The 25,379-nt window shown below is 27.8% G+C and overlaps 1 protein-coding gene across 7 annotated transcripts in view; it reads left to right on the top strand.

The window, feature by feature from the left end:
• Window positions 1–25,379, top strand: part of LOC127279690 (steroid hormone receptor ERR2) — an 82,609-nt gene that overhangs the window by 36,178 nt on the left and 21,052 nt on the right. For 6 of the 7 annotated variants that reach the window (XM_051302222.1, XM_051302217.1, XM_051302223.1 and 3 more), the window contains 4 exons: window positions 13,682–13,811; window positions 18,254–18,460; window positions 18,784–18,924; window positions 18,994–19,196. In XM_051302222.1, the coding sequence (XP_051158179.1) occupies window positions 13,682–13,811; window positions 18,254–18,460; window positions 18,784–18,924; window positions 18,994–19,196 (681 nt within the window). Of the gene's footprint in view, window positions 1–13,681; window positions 13,812–18,253; window positions 18,461–18,783; window positions 18,925–18,993; window positions 19,197–20,881; window positions 20,980–25,379 lie in introns of those variants that run through there. The other variant, XM_051302224.1, reaches the window with a different exon arrangement.

Genomic DNA, 25,379 nt, shown 5'->3' on the forward strand with positions numbered 1-25,379 from the left:
AATTTCGTTGGTAAACGTTGTGTACTTCAGCTTCGTGAATTGAATTTTCGAATTTGGAATTTTAAAGAAACTTATTTTATTATTTTATTTTAAAGAAATTTGGAAACACAATTATACAACTTTGGCAAAAATGAGAAAAAGAATTGTCAAAATTTGACACGTCATAAGATTAATATTCAAAAAAACACGTGAAATCAGAAAAGGCCAACTTCAAGTTAGGACAGAAAGACAGACCAAACATTTTATTATTATATAATTATTTAATTAATTTTTTTTACAGAGAAATTTTGACAAAAAAAATTATTTTCTCATCGTGATATTTTATTTGGGCCACAAATAATTTTTTTACTGAGAAAATTTTAAAATAAGTAAATTTCTCATCGTAATATTTTTTTGTGATACGTACAATTTTTTTGTTAAATTTTTTTACAGAGAAATTTTTACAACAAAATTATTTTTCATCGTGATTTTTTTTAAAAACACGAATTTTTTTTTGAAAGAAAATTTGAAAAAAAATTATTATTTTATCATTGTGATATTCTTTTGTGCTACGAATAAATTTTTGGTAAATTTTCGTAGTAAAAAAAACAACGATTTATTACGGTATTTAGTGAATTAATTGTTTTGGAGAGAAAATTTTTACAAAAAAGTTATTTTCTTATCGTGATAATTTTTTTAGGCCACAAAATATTTTTTTTACAGAGAAAATTTAAAGATAATTAAAATTCTCATCTTGATATTATTTCTGTGCTACAAATATTTATTTGTTACATTTTCGTAGTAAAAAATTAAGTAATTAATAATTACCGTAAAACAGGGTTATTTCGCTCAGTGCGGGTAAAGTCGCTCACCCATTTTTTTGCTTTAAATTTGATTAAAAACTAAAATTTAGTATTTCTATTAACAAATTTAACATTTTTACCTGGTAATAAATGTATTAAACTTTATTTTAAAGCTGAAATAAAGCATAAAAGTGGGTGAGCGAATTTACCCGCAATGAGCGAAATAACCCCGTTTTACGGTACGTTATTTAGTTAATTAATTTATTTACATGAGAAAATTTGACAAAAAATTATTTTATCATCGTGATATTTTTTTTGAGCTACCAATAAATTTTTTACAAATAAAATTTTAAAAAAATTATTTTCTCATGGTGAAATTTTTTCTGTGCTACAAGTAATTTTTTTTGTTAATTATATTCTCATCGTGATATTTTTTTAGGTCACAAATAATTGTCTTGAAAAAATTTTTTTTACTACGAAAATTTAACAAAAAAATTATTTTTTAATGGTAATATTTTTTTTGGCCAACAAATTTTTTTTTTGTCAAATTTTCGTTAAAAATAATTAATTAACGAATTATTAAGTATGACATTATGTTATTAATAATTATTTATGACATTAATTATTTATTAAGTTAATTATTTGTCATATTTAAAATAAAATAAAATATCTAATAAAATCAAATTTTTCAAATGTTTCCGCGCTGCGCTGATGGCTCAGCTCTGGACTTAAGTTCGCTCAACGCCACAGGGAGGGCGAACATCATAACTGTTTCTCGCAGTTGAGGTGCCATTAGATTGGTATATAAGCAGTGATCGAAAATTTTTTTTTTGTCGAAATTTTTTTCTGCCCGATGTCTCTCCTTTATTGGATTTGAGACAAATTCTTTTTTGGAAGAAATGGTTTCACTAATATTTTGATGACCATTTTTTTATTTTAATTTAAATATTAAAAATAAAATAATAATAATAACTATAAAAAAATAATAAAAATAAATTTTTTTTAAATTATTGATTTTTTAAATTATTATTAAAATTTTTAATATTGGATATTGGACTTACTAAATTACTAAATAAATAATATTAAAATAATTTTTGCAACATCGTAAACGACGTAGTAAACGACGTAGTTTGCTATCCTGAATTCCGCTTTCATTTACGACGTCGTTTACTATGTCGTTCACTACGTCGTTTACTACGTCGTTTACTACGTCGCAAACTACTTAGAATACGACGTCGTAAACGATGTCGGAATTTTCAACTGGGAATGTAACTTATTTTCCTTGTTTAAAAAAAAATAATTATTGAATTGTAGTTATGTAATAATTTATGTTTGATCACATTAATTTCATATAAGAAAATTCTGGTTTAAAGTGAGTTGTAATTAAGTATTAGCATTATACAAATTACATTAGTTTATTAAAAAAAATTTGCTATACGAACATTGTTACTTAATTTATTTCCAAAAAAATTGAAATTTATGCAGAGTTCACTTGATTAAAATTTAAATTCATGTCATTCTAAATTAAAATGTTGAAGTTAATAAACTCCGAATATAAAATTGGGTATTAAAACGCATATACCATTGGAAAAAAATATATGTATACAATAATATACTCTTTGTAATAATAAACATCTGAAAAACTGTTTGATGACTTTACAAAATAATATAAGTATCTGTTTAAAGTATTTTCGTTATAAGAGACATTTTCTCAAGATATTTCATAGCCTCCCCTGGTCGAGCCCGTTAAGGCGCTCCCAGTGCGGTTGAGAGCTATGATGGTCGAGGGTTCGCGTCTCAGAGTCAACACGTCGGAAGAATTTTTTTTTTTTTATATTATTGACGCTAAATAAAAACAAAATGTAACGAAATCTAATTTTATTTTAATAATTTAAGATAAATTTATATTTTTTGTAACAGAGATATAGATTTGTTACATATGTGTAACCGGGAACTCATTTATAAATGCTCTTTTAAATTGTTTAATAATTCTCAGTAGAGTTTTAAGAATACTCTTGCGTGAAAAAATATTAAATAATATTTTTTTAAATTAAAAAAAAAGAAAATCGGAATTGACATAGTTTCCTACATAGTAAACTACATCGTAAACTATATCGTTGCCTGTCCCATTTTCCAACATAGCTTTCTATATAGTTAACTATATAGCTTCATATATAGCTTCCTATATAGGAAACTATATGGGAAACGATATAGTTTCCCATATAGTTTCCTATATAGGTTTCGATATCGGAATTTTCGATAGGGTAACAGAAATTCACTTGAATTTTTGATTTTCGTCAACTTGGTTAATAATAACAAGCTGTCCCCATTTACTCCAAAATTTGGAAACTTAGGTTAAATGGGGACAGCTTCTTATTATTAACTAAATTGACAAAATTGAAAAATTCAAGTCAATTTCTGTTATGGGAATCATAAGAAATGAGAAAAAAATTTTGTCTGATTTTTAAGTCTGTTTTCTTTGAAATGCGAGACAAAATACTTAAACATTTTCACTTTGATTTTTAAGTTTTTATACATTGAGAGATAACTTGAATTATCTTGCTGCCAATTGTCAAGATACAAGGTTGGCATAACTCTGATCTTCTTATAGGTGATCTGATGTTGAACTTAATTTTAAAACTGCAAATTAAGCTCCTACACCTCTTTTCCCAATTTACCCCAACTGACCCTACTTCAGAATAACTACTTTCGAGGGCACCCGTCTCCCCTGACCAAAATTTTTTTCAGCCGCCATAGAACGGAAACAGGCCGCGTAATGAGCTTCTGTCAATTTCATAGTAGATTTCAGGTTTTTTCATATTTCTCGAAAACGATTCATTTTAAGTAAAAATTGTATCCATCATAAAAGATGTATCTCATTAAGGTATATGTGTCCTGACGCGGTGACAGGGACCTTACGCCAAAAAAATTCATTTTTATTTTTTATACCAATTGAAAGTATTTGAGTTGCTATTTCATTTCCAAAAAATAGAAATTATTTTTTTTAATTAATTTTTTATGAACATTTAAACTTAGGCATCTTTCGCGTATTACATTTTCTGAATCATGTTTAAAAGCACTTTCTTTAACGTTAGCTTTTGTCGATTTTAATTTTCTTATATAAAAATTGATAGTTTTTGAGTTGCTGTTTGATTTCCAAAAATCAAAAATCGTCCCCTTGCAATAGTCTTTTTTTATAAACATTTAAACATAGGCGGTGCAGTCTACGCCTATTTACTTGCTTCTCTTTGAGAGCACGTCCTCTACAATGGTCGACATTTTATTTGTACGACACTCCAAAAAGTCAACATTTTAAATAGTAGACACTTTTTTGGTTTAAGAGTTTTTTCCTTTTTCTTTCTATGGAAACAACAGAGAAAGAAAACTCTTACACCAAAAAAGTGTCTACTATTTAAAATATCGACTATTTGAAGATTCAATCAAATAAAAGTTCGACTATTTGGAATTTCTATCACTTGAAGTTTTTACCTTATCGAATGTCGATTATTTAACCCTTTAAGGGGGGCGCCTACTTTAGAAGGTAAAAAACTGCGTACATTTCAGGAATTTTTTTCTCAAACACATTTAAATAAATCGATGCGAGATTTAGTGTATGTTTTCTTATATATTTAAATCTTTGAAATATAATTTTTTGATTAAATGAAAATAGAATTTAATAATAAAATAAACGCCATATATATAACGCCTCGCTGCTGAAATTTTCCCATTGCGTACAACCTATGGTCCACAATTCTTATCTAAAACAAAAAAACAAAATTTTTTCTTTAAATATACATTATTGCCTTCTGTATGAATTAAAAGATTTCAATAGAAAGTAAAAACTGACATTTTTATATGACTTTTTAAAAAAAAATTTAATTTTCGCCAAAAAAATCTCATTTTTTCTTTAAAAGAAAGCACTAAATTTAACTCTATCAAATACAAATTTAATTCACACAGAAGAGACACTTTTTATCTTCATAACAAGCCCAGGTAGACCTTAATCGGTTGAATAGATTTTTGTCTATCGTGTACACAAACTACAAAAACAGTGTTTTGAGAAAAACGAGTTTAAAGATTGAAAAACATGTAAGTGCTGTTTATTAAAAACTTACGTATTTTTCGCGGCCTCGATGAACGACTATTTTTTTATGGGTAGCTCTTGGATAAGACGACATTTTACTGATAAATGGTAATTTTAATGGTAGGTGTAATAGTAGATAAGCGCAACAAATTATGAAAAGTATACACCCCTCTAAAAAAGTCAAAAATCACAAAATTTGAAAAAACAGTATAAATTCCATGTAAAAATTTTTTTCAGCCCTTACTATTACATATTATGTTTTCAAATATTGCCAACATTGTAAAAAAAATAAGTAACAAAAATTCACCACCAGGGTAAAGAAAAATATCAAAAACTACCCCATAAAACCAAAAGTTTTAAAATTGATCAGATTTGCCTGAAATTTCTTACTCGGGGGTTTTTGGGGTCGCTGAATACGAATACGGTGTCAGTTTTTCAAAATTCAAAATGGCGGATCCAATATGTCGGACAAAAATTTGAAAATTTAATGCAATTCGCTTGAAAATGGTTACTCAGGTGTTTTCGGAGTCGCTGATTACGAATCCGGTGTCAGTTTTTTAAAATTCAAAATGGCGGATCCAATATGGTGGCCGAATTTTTTTAAAACTCATCGGATTCACTTGAAACTTGTCACTCGGGGGTTTTCTGGGTCGCTGATGTCAGTTTTTGAAAACTGACTAAAAAGAAATGGCAAAGGAAGAAAAATTGCAATAAGGTCAAAATGGTGCGGCGAAGATTTATGAAAAAAAGCGTAAAAAATTTGTCTACATAAATATAAAATTTATTTTTCCACAAGGAAATGGGGTGACAGTAGTAGTAGTAGTAGAAATAATTATAAAGTATGCAGGAACTGTAAATGTTTAATTAATCCTTCAATGAATTATCAATATTTCGGGGTAATAGTAAACGTTATGGGTGGTTTTAAGGGGTGAAATGTGTTAAAAAATTTTTTTTATTCATATTGAATACTGAAATAATTAAATGTAATATACATCATGTCTCTAAAATAAAGACAAAAAACTCGGTTATTAAAGAGTTAAAATGTCGACTATTTAGAATTTCGACCATTTAAAATTGTAATCATTTAAATTTTCGACCAGTTGAATTTTCGGTCATTTAAAATGTCGACTTTTTGGAGTGTCGTTCAAATAAAATGTCGACCATTTTAGTTTCTACCGTTTAAAATTTCGAACATTTACAGTATCGACAATCTGCAGCTTCGAGCATTTGAAATGTTGATCATTTAATATATCGGCCATTAAGTATGTCGATTTTATAAATTTCGCTCATTTGGAATGTCGATTTTTTAGAACTTGGTGAAAAATCTTGCACCTCATTTGAGCCGCTGGATTCTAGAAGGGCACGTAAATTTTGATCTGTCAAAGAATAATTTGGTTTCAAGAACTTCGTAGATAGTTTAACATTCTCATGAATTAAACACACACAAACTGAATGTGTGCTTGCAGGTCCAGCAAAAATACACCATTTAGGTCGTAGTTCTGTAAATTTAGAAATTCCTATTTTTAATGGTGGATTGAGTTCATTAAAACGTATATACAATTCTTTATATATTCTGAAGCAACAATCTTTTTTGTTTTTTTCTTTTTCGCCTGATTTTTTCTTCATAGCAATGCAGTCTTTGGCTCCAGGACACATCCGGGAGTTCTCGTCATTCTTGTAGAAATCCATAACCTTTTGTTTTAAATCATCATCTAATCCCACTCGATTTTTATATTCTAAATTCGGTAATACGTCTTGCTCTTTTAATAACTTTCTGGTTTAATTTGCTTCATATCTAGTAGCGCAAAATTCTTTGAAAATCTGCTCTATTGTGTAGAATTTTGGAACTAAACTTAAAATCTTAATTCTTTCTGACCTATTTTCGCAAATTTTGATTTTACTTTTCAGCTCTTCGATTAATGATTTGTACTCTTTAGCCCATAAGGAATCTTCTGGAGTTTGATTTACTGCCTGAGTACCAGATGATTCATTTAAATCATTCAGAGTTGACATTGACGACTGAGCAATAGCATTTTGAATCACTTGTTCTCTTTGATCACGATTCAATTTTCTTATTTTAACAGGTTTTAATCCTAATGAAGATAGTGTTTCAGTCATATCCATTTCTTCATGAGGTTTATATGTTGGATCACGATCATTTGAATCATCATTACTATCTATTTATTTCATTTTCAGATAAATCTTATTTCTCCATCTTGCACATAACCGTTTACCTGTACAATTGCATAGTTAATTTTTTAATATAATTGTTAAAGACGGATGTTAATTAACAAAAGAAAAACAAAATAGATAACTTGACGAGAAATAATAAATATTTTAGAAAAATACTAATTTTTATTACTTAACAATTCCGCTTATTTGGAAAGCGTAAATGCTCTTCGCTACACAAGATAGAAAAAGGTAGTGGACTACCTCTCAGTAAATTATCAATTCAATAAACCCGGATAGACGGTATTTCAGAGAAAATGTTAAAAGAAATATGAGACAAAGTAATTCAATGTGAAAAATAAATAAATAGAGTCAAATTAAATTAACACTCAATTTATTACAAATTATTCTCAAAGTATTTGTTTTATACATGCAAAGAAAGGTTTATTACAAAATTCAATAATTAAGCTACTTGACTTACGTCAAGTCTCACAAATATTAACAAGATAGATTCGAAACACAAGAAACTGTTTTATTAAACACAATTATTTAAAGAGACTCACCAGAATTATAATCGTTACAGAAAAGTATCGTATTACTCGTTGTTTGTCACTTGATATTTAGGTATGCGGAAGTCTTCTCTTCTTTATTTAGTTATAATGAATTTCTCAATTTATTTTTATATATTTTCAAGACACTTGTATTTATTATTATTTAACACAGATCAACCCTTACTTGGGGATTAAGTAATAACTTCAACCACTTTTTGTGGGACTTCAATAATATAATCATCCGCCTTTTGCGGGAATCAACACAACATCCGCCTTTGCGGGAAATGATACTGAACACTTGAACGAATACTGATCATTCGAACACTACTGGCCGAAAGACCGACTATTTAAACTCTCTTAAACAATGAGTTTGGTGACAATGATCACTCCCGATTCATGTAGAAGGAGAGTTGATTTTGCAACTGACTTCTCCTTATTTTCATGCAATTTCAACAACGTTGCATTTTTAACTGGGGCAGTGATACATTCAATCACCTACTCTACTTATAATTTTCATTAATATTACTTAATCTTCCAAAGGGATTAAGTAACTGTCATATATTGAAGACCCACATTTAAATGATACAATAAGAATTTAGATCATGTTATTATTTTGTAACTTATTTCAATTTAACAATTCATTATAAATAAAGTACATGAAAAGACCTTCGAAATAATAATTAAAAATATTCACAATGAGAATAATAATGTGTGTTGTGTTTTATAATATAATAATTTGAAAGATAATTATGAATAAATAATGATTAAAAAAAATTATAAAGTGACGGAAATTCCGTCCCTAACAATAATAATTAATATTATTAATAATATTAATAATATTATTAATATTTAAGTTAATTGCTTGATTAAATTATTAATTAATATTCTATACCAGGTATCAATTTCATCCACTTCGTTTCACATCGATAGCTAAATATAATGTTATATCCCGTAAATTTTTCGATACTACACGAGAGTGAGAATTAAAAAGATCACAACATCTCTTTCCAAAATAATTTGAATAATTAATCAAATATTTTAATTCGTGTTTTTGACAAATTTTTGTGATTTTGTCATCAGTTCTTAATTTTAAAATTAATTCTTCGTCTTCGTTAAACTTATCTTTTATTAATTGTACCACAGGTTCTGTTATGTTTTCGCAAATTTCATGCAAAAATATTCCTATCCAACACTTCATTACGAATACGATTTTTATAATCAATTACAATCTTTAATTTTATTAGGTTAAAATGAAACTCTGAAAGAGCATATATATTCTGCAGTGCAATTGACATCATATACAAAAATAATATAATAATAACAGTTTATTCATATCATGAAATACCGCTGTAAGATACAAAAATAATAGATAAAAAATGATCCAAAGTATAATTAATCAATTATAAATATTAATAAATTATAATTGAATATGCAAAAAAATGAAATTTTAAAACACTTATATCTCTTAAACTAGATTCGGGACCAAAACGAAACTTTCGGTGTGATTGTTTATTTAAACTAAAATTAATTATAATTTTAAGAAAATCTGAAACTTCATCAATAATACTCTGTATTCGGTGAGTTTTTATTTAATTTAATATTTATGTTTTCTTGTAATTAATTGGGCTGAATCCATTTCAAAACGTACAGGCCGACCACCTTCAGATTGTAGATTTTTCTGTCGATGAAATATGTTATTCTACATAAAAAATAAAGAGACACTTTTTTTTTTATTTTTCATAAAAATTATGTTTAACGAAGTTATGGTCATTTGAAGTTTGAGTGGTAAAACTCGAAAGAACAATGAAAAAAAATTGTTTCGCCTGTAATTTTTTTTCTAATGAATGCAATCAAATTATTTTTCTTGGATCTTGTAGGGGGTATATTCCTCTTTAAAATCTCATTTGAAATTTGAAAAAAGATTCAAAATTAACAAAACAGGAGATGATTTTCTAAAAATCATTAAAGTCAATTTTCTCAAAAACCCCACTTTTTTTTCTCTCAAATTTTTACCATAAATTCTTACCAATATGAAGAACCAATCCTAGGAGTTTCAAGCGGGCTAAATAATCCTGGTAGTAAGGAGAAATTTTTTTCGAAATATTTTTTTTTTACGAAATTTGAAATGGTTGACGTGCAGTTTCAAGAATAAATGAACTAACTTAAATGAGTCATTTTATAACCAACAATAATGTATGTATAGAAAATAACCATAAAATCACTTTTTGCTAACAGGTTCTAAACATCAAAAAATTTATAATTTGACATTTTAAGTATCGTTAAGACCAATGATAATAAATATATAATTAATAAAAAGGTGAAAAAAGAAAAAATATTTTTTATAAATATTGTGATTCTTTCAGTAATATACTCTTGAAATATTTTACAATTCAAATTATCATTCATAAATTTTTTAAGGGGGTGTCCTGAATTAGAAAGCATAAAAAAAGCTGTTTTTTGAGAATTTTTTTTCGAAGGGGATAAAAACTGTCAGCCTAGTTAAACCTAAGGTGCATTTTTGTAGATGTTTGAAGAGTATAAAAAAATTTTAACTACATGATTCGATGAACTGTTAAAGAGTTATCCGAGAGCGCCTTGAAAATGCAGTATCTAATTGGCGGGAAAGATAGCAAAAAAATTTATCGACAGATTGGATCGGTTCAAGGCTTATTCTCTTCCGTATAATATTCTCTTCTAGTTGAACCTAAAACATGGTTCAAAATCCTTTTTCAGAAGATTTTATAACACTTTAAAGTGATTTTTTTTGTCTAAAAAATACATTTTTTTCTTCAAACTTCAATAAAAATTATTATTTCACGACTTTTACGTGTTTTTATAGGTTCAACTGGAAACTACATATGTAAAAATTGGAAAAAAATTTTTTCCTTTTTTTTGGTCAAGAATTGCGATCTGTATCTTTCCCGACAATTGGATACTGAAGTTTCAAGGCGCTCTCGGAATAGGCTGATAACTCCTTAACATTTCATCGAATCATGTGGTTAAAATTTTTTTAACACTCTTCAAACATCCATAAAAATGTACCTTAGGTTTAACTAGGTTGAGATTTTCTTTTTCCTTTAAAAAAAAATTATCAAAAAACAGCTTTTTTATGCTTTCTAATTCAGGACACCCCCTTAAAAAACTTAAAGTTTTAATTTTCAATTTGGAAATTAATATTTGCAAATTTCATTTTAATATAAATTGGTTATGTAAAAATTCAAGATAGTATATTTTATAATAATTCAAATATTAAAAAATTATTTTTTCAAATTATTATGAATTATTTTCACATATAAATAATTAAATATTTTTATTGCACATTAAAACACATTTAAAGTAACTGAATATTGGAATACATTATTGTTGGTTATAAAATGACTCACTTCAGTTAGTTCATTTGTTCTTGAAACTGCACGTCAACCATTTCAAATTTCGTAAAAAAAAAAATATTTCGAAAAAAATTTCTCCTTACTACCAGGATTATTTAGCCCGCTTGAAACTCCTAGGATTGGTTCTTCATATTGGTAAGAATTTATGGTAAACATTTGAGAGAAAAAAAGTGGGGTTTTTGAGAAAATTGACTTTAATGATTTTTAGAAAATCATCTCCTGTTTTGTTAATTTTGAATCTTTTTTCAAATTTCAAATGGGATTTTAAAGAGGAATATACCCCCTACAAGATCCAAGAAAAATAATTTGATTGCATTCATTAGAAAAAAAATTACAGGCGAAACAATTTTTTTTCATTGTTCTTTCGAGTTTTACCACTCAAACTTCAAATGACCATAACTTCGTTAAACATAATTTTTATGAAAAATAAAAAAAAAGTGTCTCTTTATTTTTCATGTAGAATAACATATTTCATCGACAGAAAAATCTACAACCTGAAGGTGGTCGGCCTGTACGTTTTGAAATGGATTCAGCCATTGATAAAAATCGCAAAATTAGGTTATTTAACGAACCAACTTTAAAAACATATTTTACCTATTATTTTAATTTATTTAGTAGTTTAATCATTAAAATCTAAATAATCAACCAATTTTAAACAAGAATCGATAATATTTTTTACACTTTTAATAATTTTTCTTTTTTTTATACATTTTCTAATAGCTAAAAAAGTGACACTTTTGCGAATCCTTTCCACTTCAAATTCATATTTTAAGAAAAATAAATTTTTATTTCAAATAATTCTTTTTATTTCATTCCCTAGATATTATACAGAATCATTTCTGAAAAAATCAATTTTTTCTAAAATTCGGCCGCAACGACTTTATTCGAAATATAATGGTCTGACCCTATAATAAAAAAATAAAAATGAGAAATTTCATGCTACAGAACAGTGAATAAAAAGAAAAAGCTAATTGAAAAATGAAAAACCAAAGAAGAAGCTTAACAGCATGTGATTGTTAGGTTACGTGATCGCCCAATATTAACTTTTCGACCACTTTTCTTGTTAAATACTGAATGAATTAAGTTGATATTTTATAGAGAAGTCTAAATTATGTTTATGAAGGGTTGTGATGTACAAGAATTGTAATACTTTTGAATTAATTATTATAAAATACTTGAAAATCGTTAGAAAATACGATCAATGACGTCACTCCTAACTTCAAATTTTCTAACGATTCACAAGTATTTTATAATAATTAATTCAACAAAATATCACAATTTTTGCACATCACAGCCCTTCCTCATCATCTTTTAGACTTTTACATAAAATATTAATTAAAAATTAAAATCTAAAACTAAAAAAAATCAACACAAAATTATACGAAAAAATTGGTCGAAAAATTAACATTGTCATGATCACGTAACCTAACAATCACATGTTGTTAAGAGCAACTTAGAAAGCAAGAAGACTGAACAGCCTACACGCTAAAAAATTTATGAACAGTGACATAGCAAAAGTACAATATTTAAAAAATAAGGAAATCTATTTAATAGATTACTTATAACGTTTAACAAGTTTAAATATAGTCACTATTTTCATTTTCTTAAGGAAATTGAATATCTCCTATGATAGTTAAAATAAATACTGTTTCAGAGATATTGTATTTATATTCTATTCATAATATATATTTAGTATAGTTAAATCTCATAGAAAATTTTATTTTCTCTATTCTCGCGAAAATGGATTATCGCTAAGGCGATATTAACTATACTTATAACTATTCCAGAGATTATTTTCGTTAGTTTATACAAAGTTTTTTTAGCGTGTAATCTGATAAATATTCATAAAAAGAAATCTTAAATTTATAGTTACATTTTTTAAAGAAAAAATCTTTGATAAATAAAATCGGTAATAGATTTTTTAAGAGATGTTTATTTGTTGATTTAAGACATTACTTTTTTAAAATAATTTAATTTATTTTTAAGACATCTAAAATGTGTTCTTTAAGTATTGTAAGAAAACTTTTTTATTTAATGTTCTCTATGCAATAAGAAAAAAAATCATTCTATTTTTCATGTGAAAATATTGTTTTACAACTTAAAAAAAAATTCTATGTTTTAGCAGTACATTCTTTTGTTATTTAAGTTAAAACTCTTCCAAATATCCAAATCGACTTTTTCGACTTTTCTGATGATTTCAATCGACTAAATCGACTTTTTTAAACTATAAAAGTCGATCCGAGGCCTGAAAATTTGTTCAAAAATGAAATACAGTTCTATGATTTCAATTATTTAACCTAATTATTTTTAGGGAAAGAATTTTTTTTTAAATTCTACAAAAGCATCGTGTAATACTACTGCTTAGCTTTAAAATCTACTTTTTCAAATATTTCTATAATTTTCTTAAATTCAAAATTTTTAGTTATGTAAACTTACTCGTTGCGATAAAGTTACTTTTGGATAATTTTTTTCTTCTGATTTTGCTTATATAAAGGATTTTGGGTTTACTAATATCGAATCTCATTGTGGGTGGTTGTGGGTTTTTGAAGTGGTTTGAAGAGTTTTGATATTGAAAACACAAAAATAATTTTCTATAACAAGGCAGAAAAACTGTGAAAGTAGTTGAAAACATGATTGTGTGATAAAAATATAGCTTTGGCTTAATGAGTGAGTTTGCATAATTAAAATTCTTGGTTTTTTTATTAGAATGGAATTAAAGAAGAAGATATGATGCCAAGGAGAATTTGTCTTGTTTGTGGTGATGTTGCAAGTGGCTTTCACTATGGTGTTGCATCTTGTGAGGCATGTAAAGCTTTCTTTAAACGAACGATACAAGGTAAAAAAAATGAATTATCTTTATTTGAGGGGTCGCATTCCATAAGGGGTTATAGATGTATAAGACGTTGCAGATTTGGCCCCTGGTATAAGGTCGCAAATTTCAACTAATTTAAATAAAGTTTTTTTTAAATTATAGGTAAAGTAATCGATTACATAATTTAAACTTGAATTTAAAAAAAAAAGGATAAAAATATTGAATAGTTCCAAAGTTATGTCTCGTCAAAGTGACGTCCATCTGAAAAACATGGTTTGCGGTGACCAACACTATGGAAATCTGATTCGTCTTAAATCAAAAATTGAAACGGTTATACATTTATTGAAAGATTATCTAGTCTTTAATCGAAGGATTTAAAAAATATATATGAGACGTTTCACGTCAACCGGCCCAGACCTCCATCCAAAATTCTAATCAACGAAAATCAACTTATTACAGCTCAAAATAATCGTCAGCTCATACTGCTTCGAATAAAAAGTGGCGAATTAAAAAATTCAAAACGGCGTCCTTACTGTACCATGTTTTGCAAATTTTTTTAATAACTCAGCAAACAAATGTATTAATTACCTTGAGAAAATAATTGCATCTTGTTGGATAATGGGTCACTCTTATGTTTTTGGGGCGCTGATTACGAATCTGAAGACAGATTTTCAAAATTTTTAAAATTCAAGATGGCGGATCCAATATGGCGGACATTTTTATTAAAATTTGATCAGATTCGCTTGAAACTTGCTACTCGAGGATTTTTGGGGTCACTGATTACAAATATAAAGTCAGATTTTAAAAATTCAAAATGGCGGATCCAATATGGCGACCAAATTTTTTTAAAAATTATCAGATTTGCTTGAAACTTGTTACTCGGGGGTTTTTGGGGTCGCTGATTACGAATCTAAAGTCAGATTTTAAAAATTTTCAAAATTCAAAATCGCGAATCCAATATGTCGACCAAATTTTTTTTAAAAATAATCAGATTTGTTTGAAACTTGTTACTCGGGGGTTTTTGGAGTCGCTCATTACGAATCTAAAGTCAGATTTTAAAAATGTTTAAAATTCAAATTGGTGGATCCAATATGGCGAACAAAAATTTTTTTATAATTATCAGATTTGCTTGAAACTTGTTACTCGGGGATTTTTGGGGTCGGTGATTACGAATTTGAATCTGGATTTTATAAAATAAGATTGGTGGTTCCAAAATGGCTAATAAAGTATTTAAAAATTGGATGGATTCGCCACCCTTAACTCCATAAACCACCCCTTTCACATTATTCAATTAGTTGTTTTAAATTTTTCTTCCATACAAATTTAGGCTTCATTTAAAAGATCTTAAATATCATAAAAGTAATTTTTCAAAATACTACCCTTAATCCTCAAAACTACCCCTTAATATAGAAATTTAATTTTTTTTAAAATTTACTCTACATAAATCTTTTATAATTTTAGCTAATTTGAGGCTTTTAAATAGCCTTAAATTAAATTTTTAATAATCTGCCCTTAAATTACTATTTTAAAATTTTTCCTTTCCTTTATAAAAATTGTCTCTATATCATTTTTTTACAATTTAAGCACAACTGAAACTTTCAAATATTCTCAAACTTAATTTCAAAAACTGTCCTTAACTCTAAAAACCTTAACCTCAAAAATCAGCCTCATTACATTTAAGTTTATAAATGCAAACGAATTTTACAATTTCATCCGCCATATTGGCTCAACCATTTTGAATTTTTAACAACTTTTACATCAGAATCGTGATCTGTGACCTGATTTTTAAAAGTTGACGTAAGATTCGTGATCATCGACCCCAAAAATCCCCGAGTAACAAGTTTCAACCAAATCTGATAATTTAAAAAAAAATTTTGGTCGCCATATTGGATCCACTATTTTGAATTTAAAAAATTTTTAAAATCTGACTTTATATTCGTAATCAGCGACCCCAAAAACCTCCGAGTAGCAAGTTTCAAGCGAATCTGATAAAATTTTAATAAAAATGTCCGCCATATTGGATCCGCCATCTTGAATTTTGAAAATTTTTAAAATCTGACTTCAGATTCGTAATCAGCGACCCCAAAAACATAAGAGTGACCCATTATCTAACAAGTTGCAATTATTTTCTCAAGGTAATTAATACATTTGTTTGCTGAGTTATTAAAAAAATTTGCAAAACAAGGTACAGTAAGGACGCCATTTTGAATTTTTTAATTCGCCACTTTTTATTCGAAGCAGTATGAGCTGACGATTATTTTGAGCCGTAATAAGTTGATTTTCGTTGATTAGAATTTTGGATGGAGCTCTGGGCCGGTTGACATGAAACGTCCCATATATTTGACAAAATGGCGACCTGTCAAAGTTGAACGTTCGATTTTCTTTAAAAAAATCAATCCTTCGATTAAAGACTAGATTATTATATATTGAAAAAGTATGTTAAATTGCAGGACAATCGGTTCAGTAGTTTTTAAGTAAGAGTGGTCACCGACTTCGAAAATGTAGTTTTGAGAAAATCGTGTTTAAAGTTTTAACTTACATTTACGTAAAGGTGAAATTTTTTTTGGAAATCAGATAGAATCATCAATTCCGGGGCCATATAAAAGTTCTTCAGCAGATGAAGCTGCTTCCAAAATCCCAATTCAAATATAAAGGTATAAAGACCCACACGGGCGTTAGCCTGTTCTCGACCGACCTGACGCGCCTCCCTTTCAGCCAGTATATCTCATTTAATTTTCACCGGATCATTTAAAAATTTTGTAGACACATTTCTGACAACATATACTCTAAGAAAATGCAAGACAAAAAAAATCGATTTTTTGAAAGTTACAACTGCGAGTGCCCCCTTAAATTTGTCAAAAAAAATTTGGTTGTTTAAATAGGTATTTAATTAACGAAATAAAAAATAATTTTCATGAACTTTTAAAGAGTGATATTTTTCATAAACAGATAAAATTTTATTTTAAAAGTTCTTAAATCACTTAAGCAACAATTAAGATAAACTTTTTTTGTAATATTACAGTAAAAAACATTAATGTATTTGTTATAAACAAATAAGTTAATACATTTTTAAAAGTCGATAAATATGCCTGAAATTAATTACTTAGGGGTTTTTAAGGTCGCTGATTAAGAATATGACATTAGTTTTTCAAGATTCAAAATGGCGCATCCAAAATTGCGACCAAATTTTTATTAAATTGGTCGGATTCGCATCAAACTTGTTACTTAGGAGTTTTTGGGATCGCTAATTACGAATATTATATTAGTTTTTTAAAATTCAAAATGGCGGGTCCAGAATCCTATCTCGGGCGATAGCCAGTGTTTCATTGAACCTAAATGGCTTTGGTTTTTGTGTTTTATTATTATTATTCTTCTATCAATAGTCATCAACGCATATATACAACATGTCTTTTTTCCATGATATTTTAATAGTGTGAAAGTAAATAAATAAATTTGTTCTAATATAATAAGTAAAAAAATTATTTCTCTACAGTTTATGTGTGTTATATTAAACACAAAAAATTTAAATCGATTTATTCCATAGGGATAAAAAAAATATAGGAAATAGCTCTATTTTGGTACTTGTGATGGTATGACCCTTTAATGTAAAACACAGATGCTAAAGAGATTAACAACAATATGTTGTTAATTAAATTAATTAAATTAAATTATTTTTGTTATAAAAATATGTAATTAAAACGGACTTTTATGATTTTGGATATTTTTTTACTAAATACATGATAAAAGCTGATGCACACAGCAATATGTAAACAAATATGACCTTGATGCCATTTAGGTCAATGCAACACTGGCTATCACTCGAGATAGAATTTTGAACCCGCTATTTTGAATTTTAAAAGACTAATATCATATTCGTAATCAGTGACCTCGAAAACCCCCAAGTAATTAATATCAGTCAGATTCATTGACTTTTAAAAATTTATTAACTTATTTGTTTATAACAAACACAATAATTTTTTTAACTATAATATTACAGAATAAGTTCATCTTAATTGTTGCTTAAGTGATTTAAAAACTTTTAAAATGAATTTTTATCTTTTTATGAAAAATATCACTCTCTAAAAGTTCATGAAATTTATGTTTTAGTTTGATATTTAAATATTTAAACAACAAATTTTTTTTTGCTAAATTTAAGATAATTAAAATGTAGTTGATTAATTTACCTATAATTTAAAAAAAAACTTTATTTAAATTGGTTGAAATTTGCGACCTCTACATTGCATTTATTCCAGGGACCAACTCTGCGACGTCTTGGACATCTATAATCCCTTATGGAAAGCGGCCCTCATTTGTTGTTACTTATTTAACTTTTTAATAATTGATCTAATATCAAACCATAAACACCTAAGTGGGGTTCCTTCAATAAACTAAAGTATAAATTGGTCTAAGATACTGTCTGGTAGAAGATCATGAATTCAATCGTAAAATAGCTACTAATTTTACAGGAAACATTGAATACACTTGTCCTGCTAATGGTGAATGTGAAATAAACAAACGAAGAAGAAAAGCATGTCAAGCTTGCAGGTTTCAAAAGTGCTTAAGACAGGGAATGTTAAAAGAAGGTGTTAGACTGGATCGAGTCAGGGGTGGTAGGCAAAAGTACAGACGATCTACAGATCCATATGTACCTGGAAAATCTACAGCTCTGGAAGGTAATTTTATGAAACCATACTTTCATGTTTAATTCCTACTTGCAATTGAGTTATTCTATACCAATTAGACCAAAGTTGTACTATATTGCATTTTTATACTCTTATTTTTTTTAAATTTCATAGTTTTAACAGTTTTTAATCGATTATGATAAATTTTAAATGTGGTACACACAACAAATAAATGTTTTTCATTAAGTTTAGAATTAATAAAAAAAATTTCAAAACTGTAATCTTATCATTCTGAAGTTATTTACTTATTTATAATATTAGTAATTTAAAGAGTAAAAATTATATTACATTATAAATAACAATTATAATTTTAGACAATAAAATGATAGAAGCATTAATAGCTTGCGAACCAGATTTGCTTCAAGTTTCAAATCTTTCTCACAATATGGACACTGACCAAAGAATTCTGGGACAATTGTCTGATCTTTATGATCGTGAATTAGTAGGCATAATTGGTACGTTTTTTACTTATTTGTTAAATGAATATTATTTAAAGCATTATGACTTATTCTTTTACATTACAGGTTGGGCAAAACAAATACCAGGATTCAGTAGTTTAGCTCTAAATGACCAAATGCACCTTTTGCAAAGTACTTGGGCGGAAATTCTAACTTTTAGCTTAGCTTGGAGAAGCATACCAAATACAGGGAAACTTAGGTTCGCTCAAGACTTTATACTAGATGAAAATCTTTCTCGAGAATGCCATTGTGTGGATCTTTATATGCACGTAAGTTATATAATACTAGGTAAATTTTTCCCGCTCGCTAGCAGTCTCTCTCTCAATGCTCAATATGAGCAATTCCATGTGAGATTGAGAGGATCTACTCTTCGGTTTCTTTCGTACTACGTTTTTGGGTAAAGGTAAGGGGTCAAATTAAGCATACCATTTTTTTTTCAGTTACTCATAACTTTTTCATTTTTAGTCCAAGAATAAAGTTTCTTTAACGAATTTTGCTCGGGAAATATTGAAGTTAAAAAAAAACCTTATTTTTTTAATTAACTAATTAATTAATTTTAAAAACACCATTCCAGTGTTTATCGAAATACGCATCCAACGAGCCTATATGAACTATTTCGGATAAACGGAATTTAAATTAATAATTAATAACATCGGAAGGAGTGAAGATAAACAGTTAATTCTTTTTTTATTTGAAAGATCATTTAATTCAGTGTCAAAAAAATATTAAGTATTACTAACAATAAGAATCGAAACTTAAAAAGGAGAGAGTGGGGAGTTGTGTTCCGGGTTATGTTTTTCGATCAAAACTATTATATAAATTTTTTTTTAATATTCTATTATATAAAACTTTTAGTACACGTATAAACACAACTTTTGGCATAATCGATTAATTAAAATTAAAAACGGAAATAGAAATTTTGCTTGTTTTTCGAAAATACTGGTATAATAATAATAAATATTTTTTTTTAAAAATTTGTATGATCAATTTGACCCCTTACCTTTACCCAAAAACGTAGTATGAATGAAATCGGAAAGTGGACCCCTCAATCGAAGATACGAATTTTGTTTATTTTTAATCGAAATTTATTTTGGAGTTTCATTTTTTTTCAAAAATATCAATATCTTACCAATCGAAAGAACATCAAAGAAGCTTTCGAAACTGATATTGATAAAACTTTTTTATTTTGATATTTAAGAAGAAAAATTATTAAAGCATGCGGTGTACCGTTAAATTCCAAAACTTTCACCCCCTCCCCTTCGGAAAATATTTGACTAAATGAAAAAATATTTTTACCAAAGATTAACATCTATAAGTACGACAAATGCCCTAAATTTAAGCGTGATCGGAGAAAATTTTTTTTGAACATTCCCAGGTGCGAATTTGGGTCGGCAGCCAGAGTTGGTAAGTCGGACCATGGACGGCACATCTATGGCTGCCAAGACGTCGGTAGTCAAAGTTGTCCCGATTTTGGTTACTACTTTCACCAAAAGTTGGGCCGACTATGGCTACCAAAGTCCAAAATCCAGAACTTCAAATGGTCGGGCCGACTCTGGCCATAGTCGGACCGATGGCACAAAAAATCATTCTTATGGATAATCTTATTTTTATACTGTTTAATATTCTTTTACAATATTCTAATTTTACACGAAAAGAAAAATTGTAGTAATATTTAATATTTTGAAATCAATTTTTACTACAGTTGGTAGCATGTAATGGAAACTAACGGATTTCATTAATTATTATCACTTTTAAGAAAGCCTGAAATAAAAATAATATTATATAATATAGTTAGAAAATAAAAATTAGTAAAGTTATTTGACAAATTAAAATTTTACTATAGGAAACTCAAATGACAATATTTATTACGAATTTTAGAAATATCATTATAAAATGATTACGTTAATTGCTTCAATATTTTCATATTTTGGTATAGCCGATACGAAAATTTCAGAAAAGAAGGTTGGGGAAGAGGGACCGAAGGCAACCGAGCGAGTCTGAACGAATTTGACCGATTGCTAACGAAAAGTCATAAGGATTACTCCTGTATTTGGGTATTTTTTCCATTCATTCTATTTCAGTAATATTTATTAAAATGATTTGTTTTTCGAATTTATGTAAAATATATATTGTATTTTTATACAAAACCATACCTGGATCCTCTGCTACAATAGAGAACAATAAACAGCGATGACCCAATCCTTCGACAGGTAGCAAATAATGAAAAAAAAATTTCTTTTATTTTAACGTCGTTTTCAATTTTTCGTATAGTTTTAGCAATCGAAATGCTGAATTTAAGACAACACCCTATATATGTTAATTGTATAATTAATAATTTTTACATTTTTGACAAAGGTCGGCCTAACTTTTAGCTATTATGTTATCAATTTGCTAGTTCAGCCGACCATCGACTAACAAAGTTGAACCAACAAATGTTAAACCGACTTTCGTGCCCATGATCGGCTAAACTTTGGCGTCCATGGATGGTCCGCCTTTGGTACCAATGGCGGGTCCAAGTTTGTCAGCCACTGGTCAGCGGATGTTATCAATTTGCTAGTTCGGCCGACCATCGGCTGCCAAAGTTTGGCCGACCATGGCCTGACCACGAATTCGCACCTGGGTTGATTACTTCACGTGTGATCCCCCAAATGTATAAACAGGGTGTCGCGGTCAGGGAAATTAAATAAAAGTCAGGAAACTTTTTAAAAATTTACAAAAAATGAACATTTTTATTAATTTTTAAAAATTTTCGGTGCAAGACAAAGTTTCTAATGCTAATAAATAAAATGTTTTTTATTATTTTACAGATACTTTAATATTTGATAATTTCCATTTTTTTAATATTATAGAAATGTGGAAAGAAGGTTAGGAAAAAGACAGGGAATGTCAGAGAAAAGTCAGGGAATTATTTTTGTACTTCTTGCTGGACACCCTGATAAATTACAAATTACCATACGAATATTTTTCGATTAACGTTGAATATTAAGAGGTCTTCCACCTCGATTCATTTTAAAAACATATTTCAAATATAAAATAATAATAATAAAGATTTCCGGCAAAGAGAAAAATTGATGTTATGTTTACTTTTGACTGACATAAAATGTAACAAACGTTAGGTAGCAAACCAAACAAGTAATATACTTAGGTATATTAAATTCGTCAGATACTAAAAAATCACATGAATAGAATAAATATTTCATATTTTGACAAACTTCGTGGCATATAATCAATGTGAAAATCAGTAAAAAGTGTATAAAAAATTTTGTCACTTATTTTGCTCTAACTTTTTTTTATAATAAAAATTCATAAATATTTGATGTTCATGCGCATATAAATTAAATCATCTTTAATTTAAGACCTTAGCATAGTGGGTCAGAATGCATAAAAAGTTGTCAAAAAATGAAAAATTGAAAAATTCAATTCCAACTTTTAATTACATTATTTCAATAAACAATAAGTCAAAGTTTGATGAAATATAATTTTTAGCTCTTTTTAACTGCGTATTTTCATAGAAATATGTTTTAATGTCGACCTATTTTCAACAGTTATGTTCGCGCTTTTTTTTTATTTATCAAGGTAAGGTTTGTAACCTGATTAAAACGTACAATGTGACAGATTTTGAATTACTTATCATGAAATCTTCAAATTCAGGTATTTAATTAAATAAATTAAAACAATCCGTAAACGCGCAAGCACTTTAAATTCCCCATGTAGAAGGATCATTTTCAACAAGCGAAGTTTCATAATTTTCAATATCCCTCATTATACAATGAATTTCTTTGAAAATTGAATTTATCTCCTTATTCTGTGTTAAACAAAATCTACAAAAGCTATTTGCACGAAAACTTTCCAAAGATCGAATGCAATCCTAGGTTATCGCCCACAATTAGTGCCAAATCAAAATAAAGGGTTTTATCACCTGTAGGAAGATTTAAGGTAATTTCAATAGTTTGCAAAAATTTTATTTCTTCGATTAATTTCTGAAAAACAATGAAATTTGTAAAGGATGACCTATCTAAACTATTAAATAACATTAAAAAAAAATATTTTCAATTTTGGACACAAATCGTGGAGGCAAACATGGTATGCTTATGTAAACGACACCAAACTTTGCTATTCCCCTGTGGCTACCTAAAGGATTATTGTTTTCATAATCGTCGAAAAAAAGCAGCAGTGGATACACATTTTTCGACTTATCATGATTTTCTAATTTTTTTTTCCAATGAGGACTCTGAATGATATTTGAAATGATTTCTTTTTATGAATTAAGTGATTCGATGTACTTTTCAGTCTCCTCAAATACTCCAGGAATTTGAAAAAATTGTTTAAAAACTTGTTTTTTTGATTTTTTGATTTAGGGCACCGGAAAACTTTTAAATCAGAATGTGTAAGTTTCACATGTTTTAAAAAAATCTAATTATTTTCAAAAGTTTCGTTACACGATTTACAAATAATCATTTCGAATATGATAATACGTTTCTAATGAATAGGATTCTTAAAAGCCTCTTTTACTTATCCAACAAGTACTTTTACTGACTTATTTGCTTTTTCGTCAGGAATGTCAAAGCCAGCAATTTGAATAAATTGCCACAACCTGTAAGCAGCTTTTGAAAAGCTGCAATCCAACGAAAAAAAAATTTTAAGTGTAAAATCAAAAGCATCTACTATTGAATCACTCTTGTACCGTACGTTGTCCAAAACAACATACACTTCTGAGATCGCTGTCAGATCACCAATGATAAACACAGTTGGCTGTAAAGTTTCTTTCCTCTCTAATATGCACTTATTGTTTAGAGATTCAATCTCCATCTCTAAATCCGCAATTATCTGTTAAAAAATGGTAAATTACATTTCATTCTAAAAAGAGGTATTCTCTTATATTGATAATAAAACTGACCTTCACATTATAAATGATAGTCTCTTGAATTTCTTGAAAATTATATTTTTTAAATTCCACTGAGGATCCATTTGCTTTTTTTCTCCCTGGCGAAGAATTGCAATTGATTAAAAGTTGCAATAAGTGCAAAACAACAGCATCTTGATAATCTGAAAGTAATTGGTCTGATGTATTTCGCAAATCAAATTAAACTTTCTTAAAATCAACAAAATCTTAACAAGTTTTCTTACTTGAATCTAATGCAGGTAGTAATTTGATTAACGCCAGATCATCAAGTGTATTCCCAACTTTTTTTTTATTGACAACCTTATCGGCGTATAAGTTTAACTGGTTAATAATGACTTTTTTTATTGTTGGCCACCTCGTGCGCAAATTGGAACATTTGCTGTCACTTTGTAGAAGCTTAAAATCTTCATCAATCTATTACAAAAAAAAATTAATTTTTCATAAAGTCAATTAATTTATCTATGATAACGAAATGGTATAGATGAATTTTCTTCTTACCAATTTGTGTTTTCAAAGAAGGAAATTTATCAAGATATTCTGTAATAGATAATTTATTTACAGAAAGTAAAATTTTTCTGATATTGAAAGTAATAATCCAATCTTGAAAAAGAGTGTCTTCTTGTAAACCATTTTCTAGATTGTTCATAGATACTTTTTCAAATTCCTGGACTATAATAAAATTTTTATGAACAGTTTCATTAAAATTATGTGACCTGGACAGTAAAAAGGAACCTTTCGTCCGAAAAAATTATATTTTTATTGATTAGCGATTCTGACAGAAAACTTTTTTTCGTAAGGTAAGGACGTAAGGTCCTTTTTAACAGTCCATGTCACATATTATATTTATTTAATTATATAAAATTCAGAAAAATTATTTTTGAATAGAAAAGGCATAAGTAAACGTAAAAATATATTTAAAACATACCAGGAGTTGAAGGTAAAGTAATTTCCATGGAAGATCGTTTCCCTTTAGAAGGTGCTAGGAAGCCTTTTTTCCGTAAGCTGCCAATAGTATATTGGTAATTAAACCAAAGAGCTCGACAAGTTTGGAAACTTCTTCCATTTTTACTCTTATAAGGTGAAAAGTATGTGCTAGCAACTTCTCCTGGGAAGGTTTTTTCAATTAGTTTTGAAATTTCGGCTAATTGTAAGACTTTCGTTGAAATGCTGCTTAAAAGAAAATATTTATTAAAAACAAAACTTCATAAAAATATAATTCAATTAAATGCAAGTTATCTTACTAAAATTTTTCTAGTTTCTGTTCAAGGGGAACTGATTTCAAAGCGTCTTCTTTAAATTTTATAATAATTCTTCTGACTAAAATTCCTCAAGATTCTTTGTCGAGACATTTATGCGTTTTAAAATGTAAAAATACGAGTTTCCCTTCAGCATCATTCTTCAAAAAGGAGATTAGATTCTAAAACATAATATATATGTAAAAAATATTGATTACATTTTAACTTATACAATATGTAGGCTTTGGAGATTGAAAATGATAAATTATGTAATTCTTATATCTCTTGAACAAAATTATATGTATAATACTCAC

This window comes from Leptopilina boulardi, unplaced genomic scaffold (assembly GCF_019393585.1).
Source record: "Leptopilina boulardi isolate dan_hultmark-lab unplaced genomic scaffold, ZJU_Lbou_2.1 LbouV2_222, whole genome shotgun sequence".
Lineage (NCBI taxonomy): Eukaryota > Metazoa > Arthropoda > Insecta > Hymenoptera > Figitidae > Leptopilina > Leptopilina boulardi.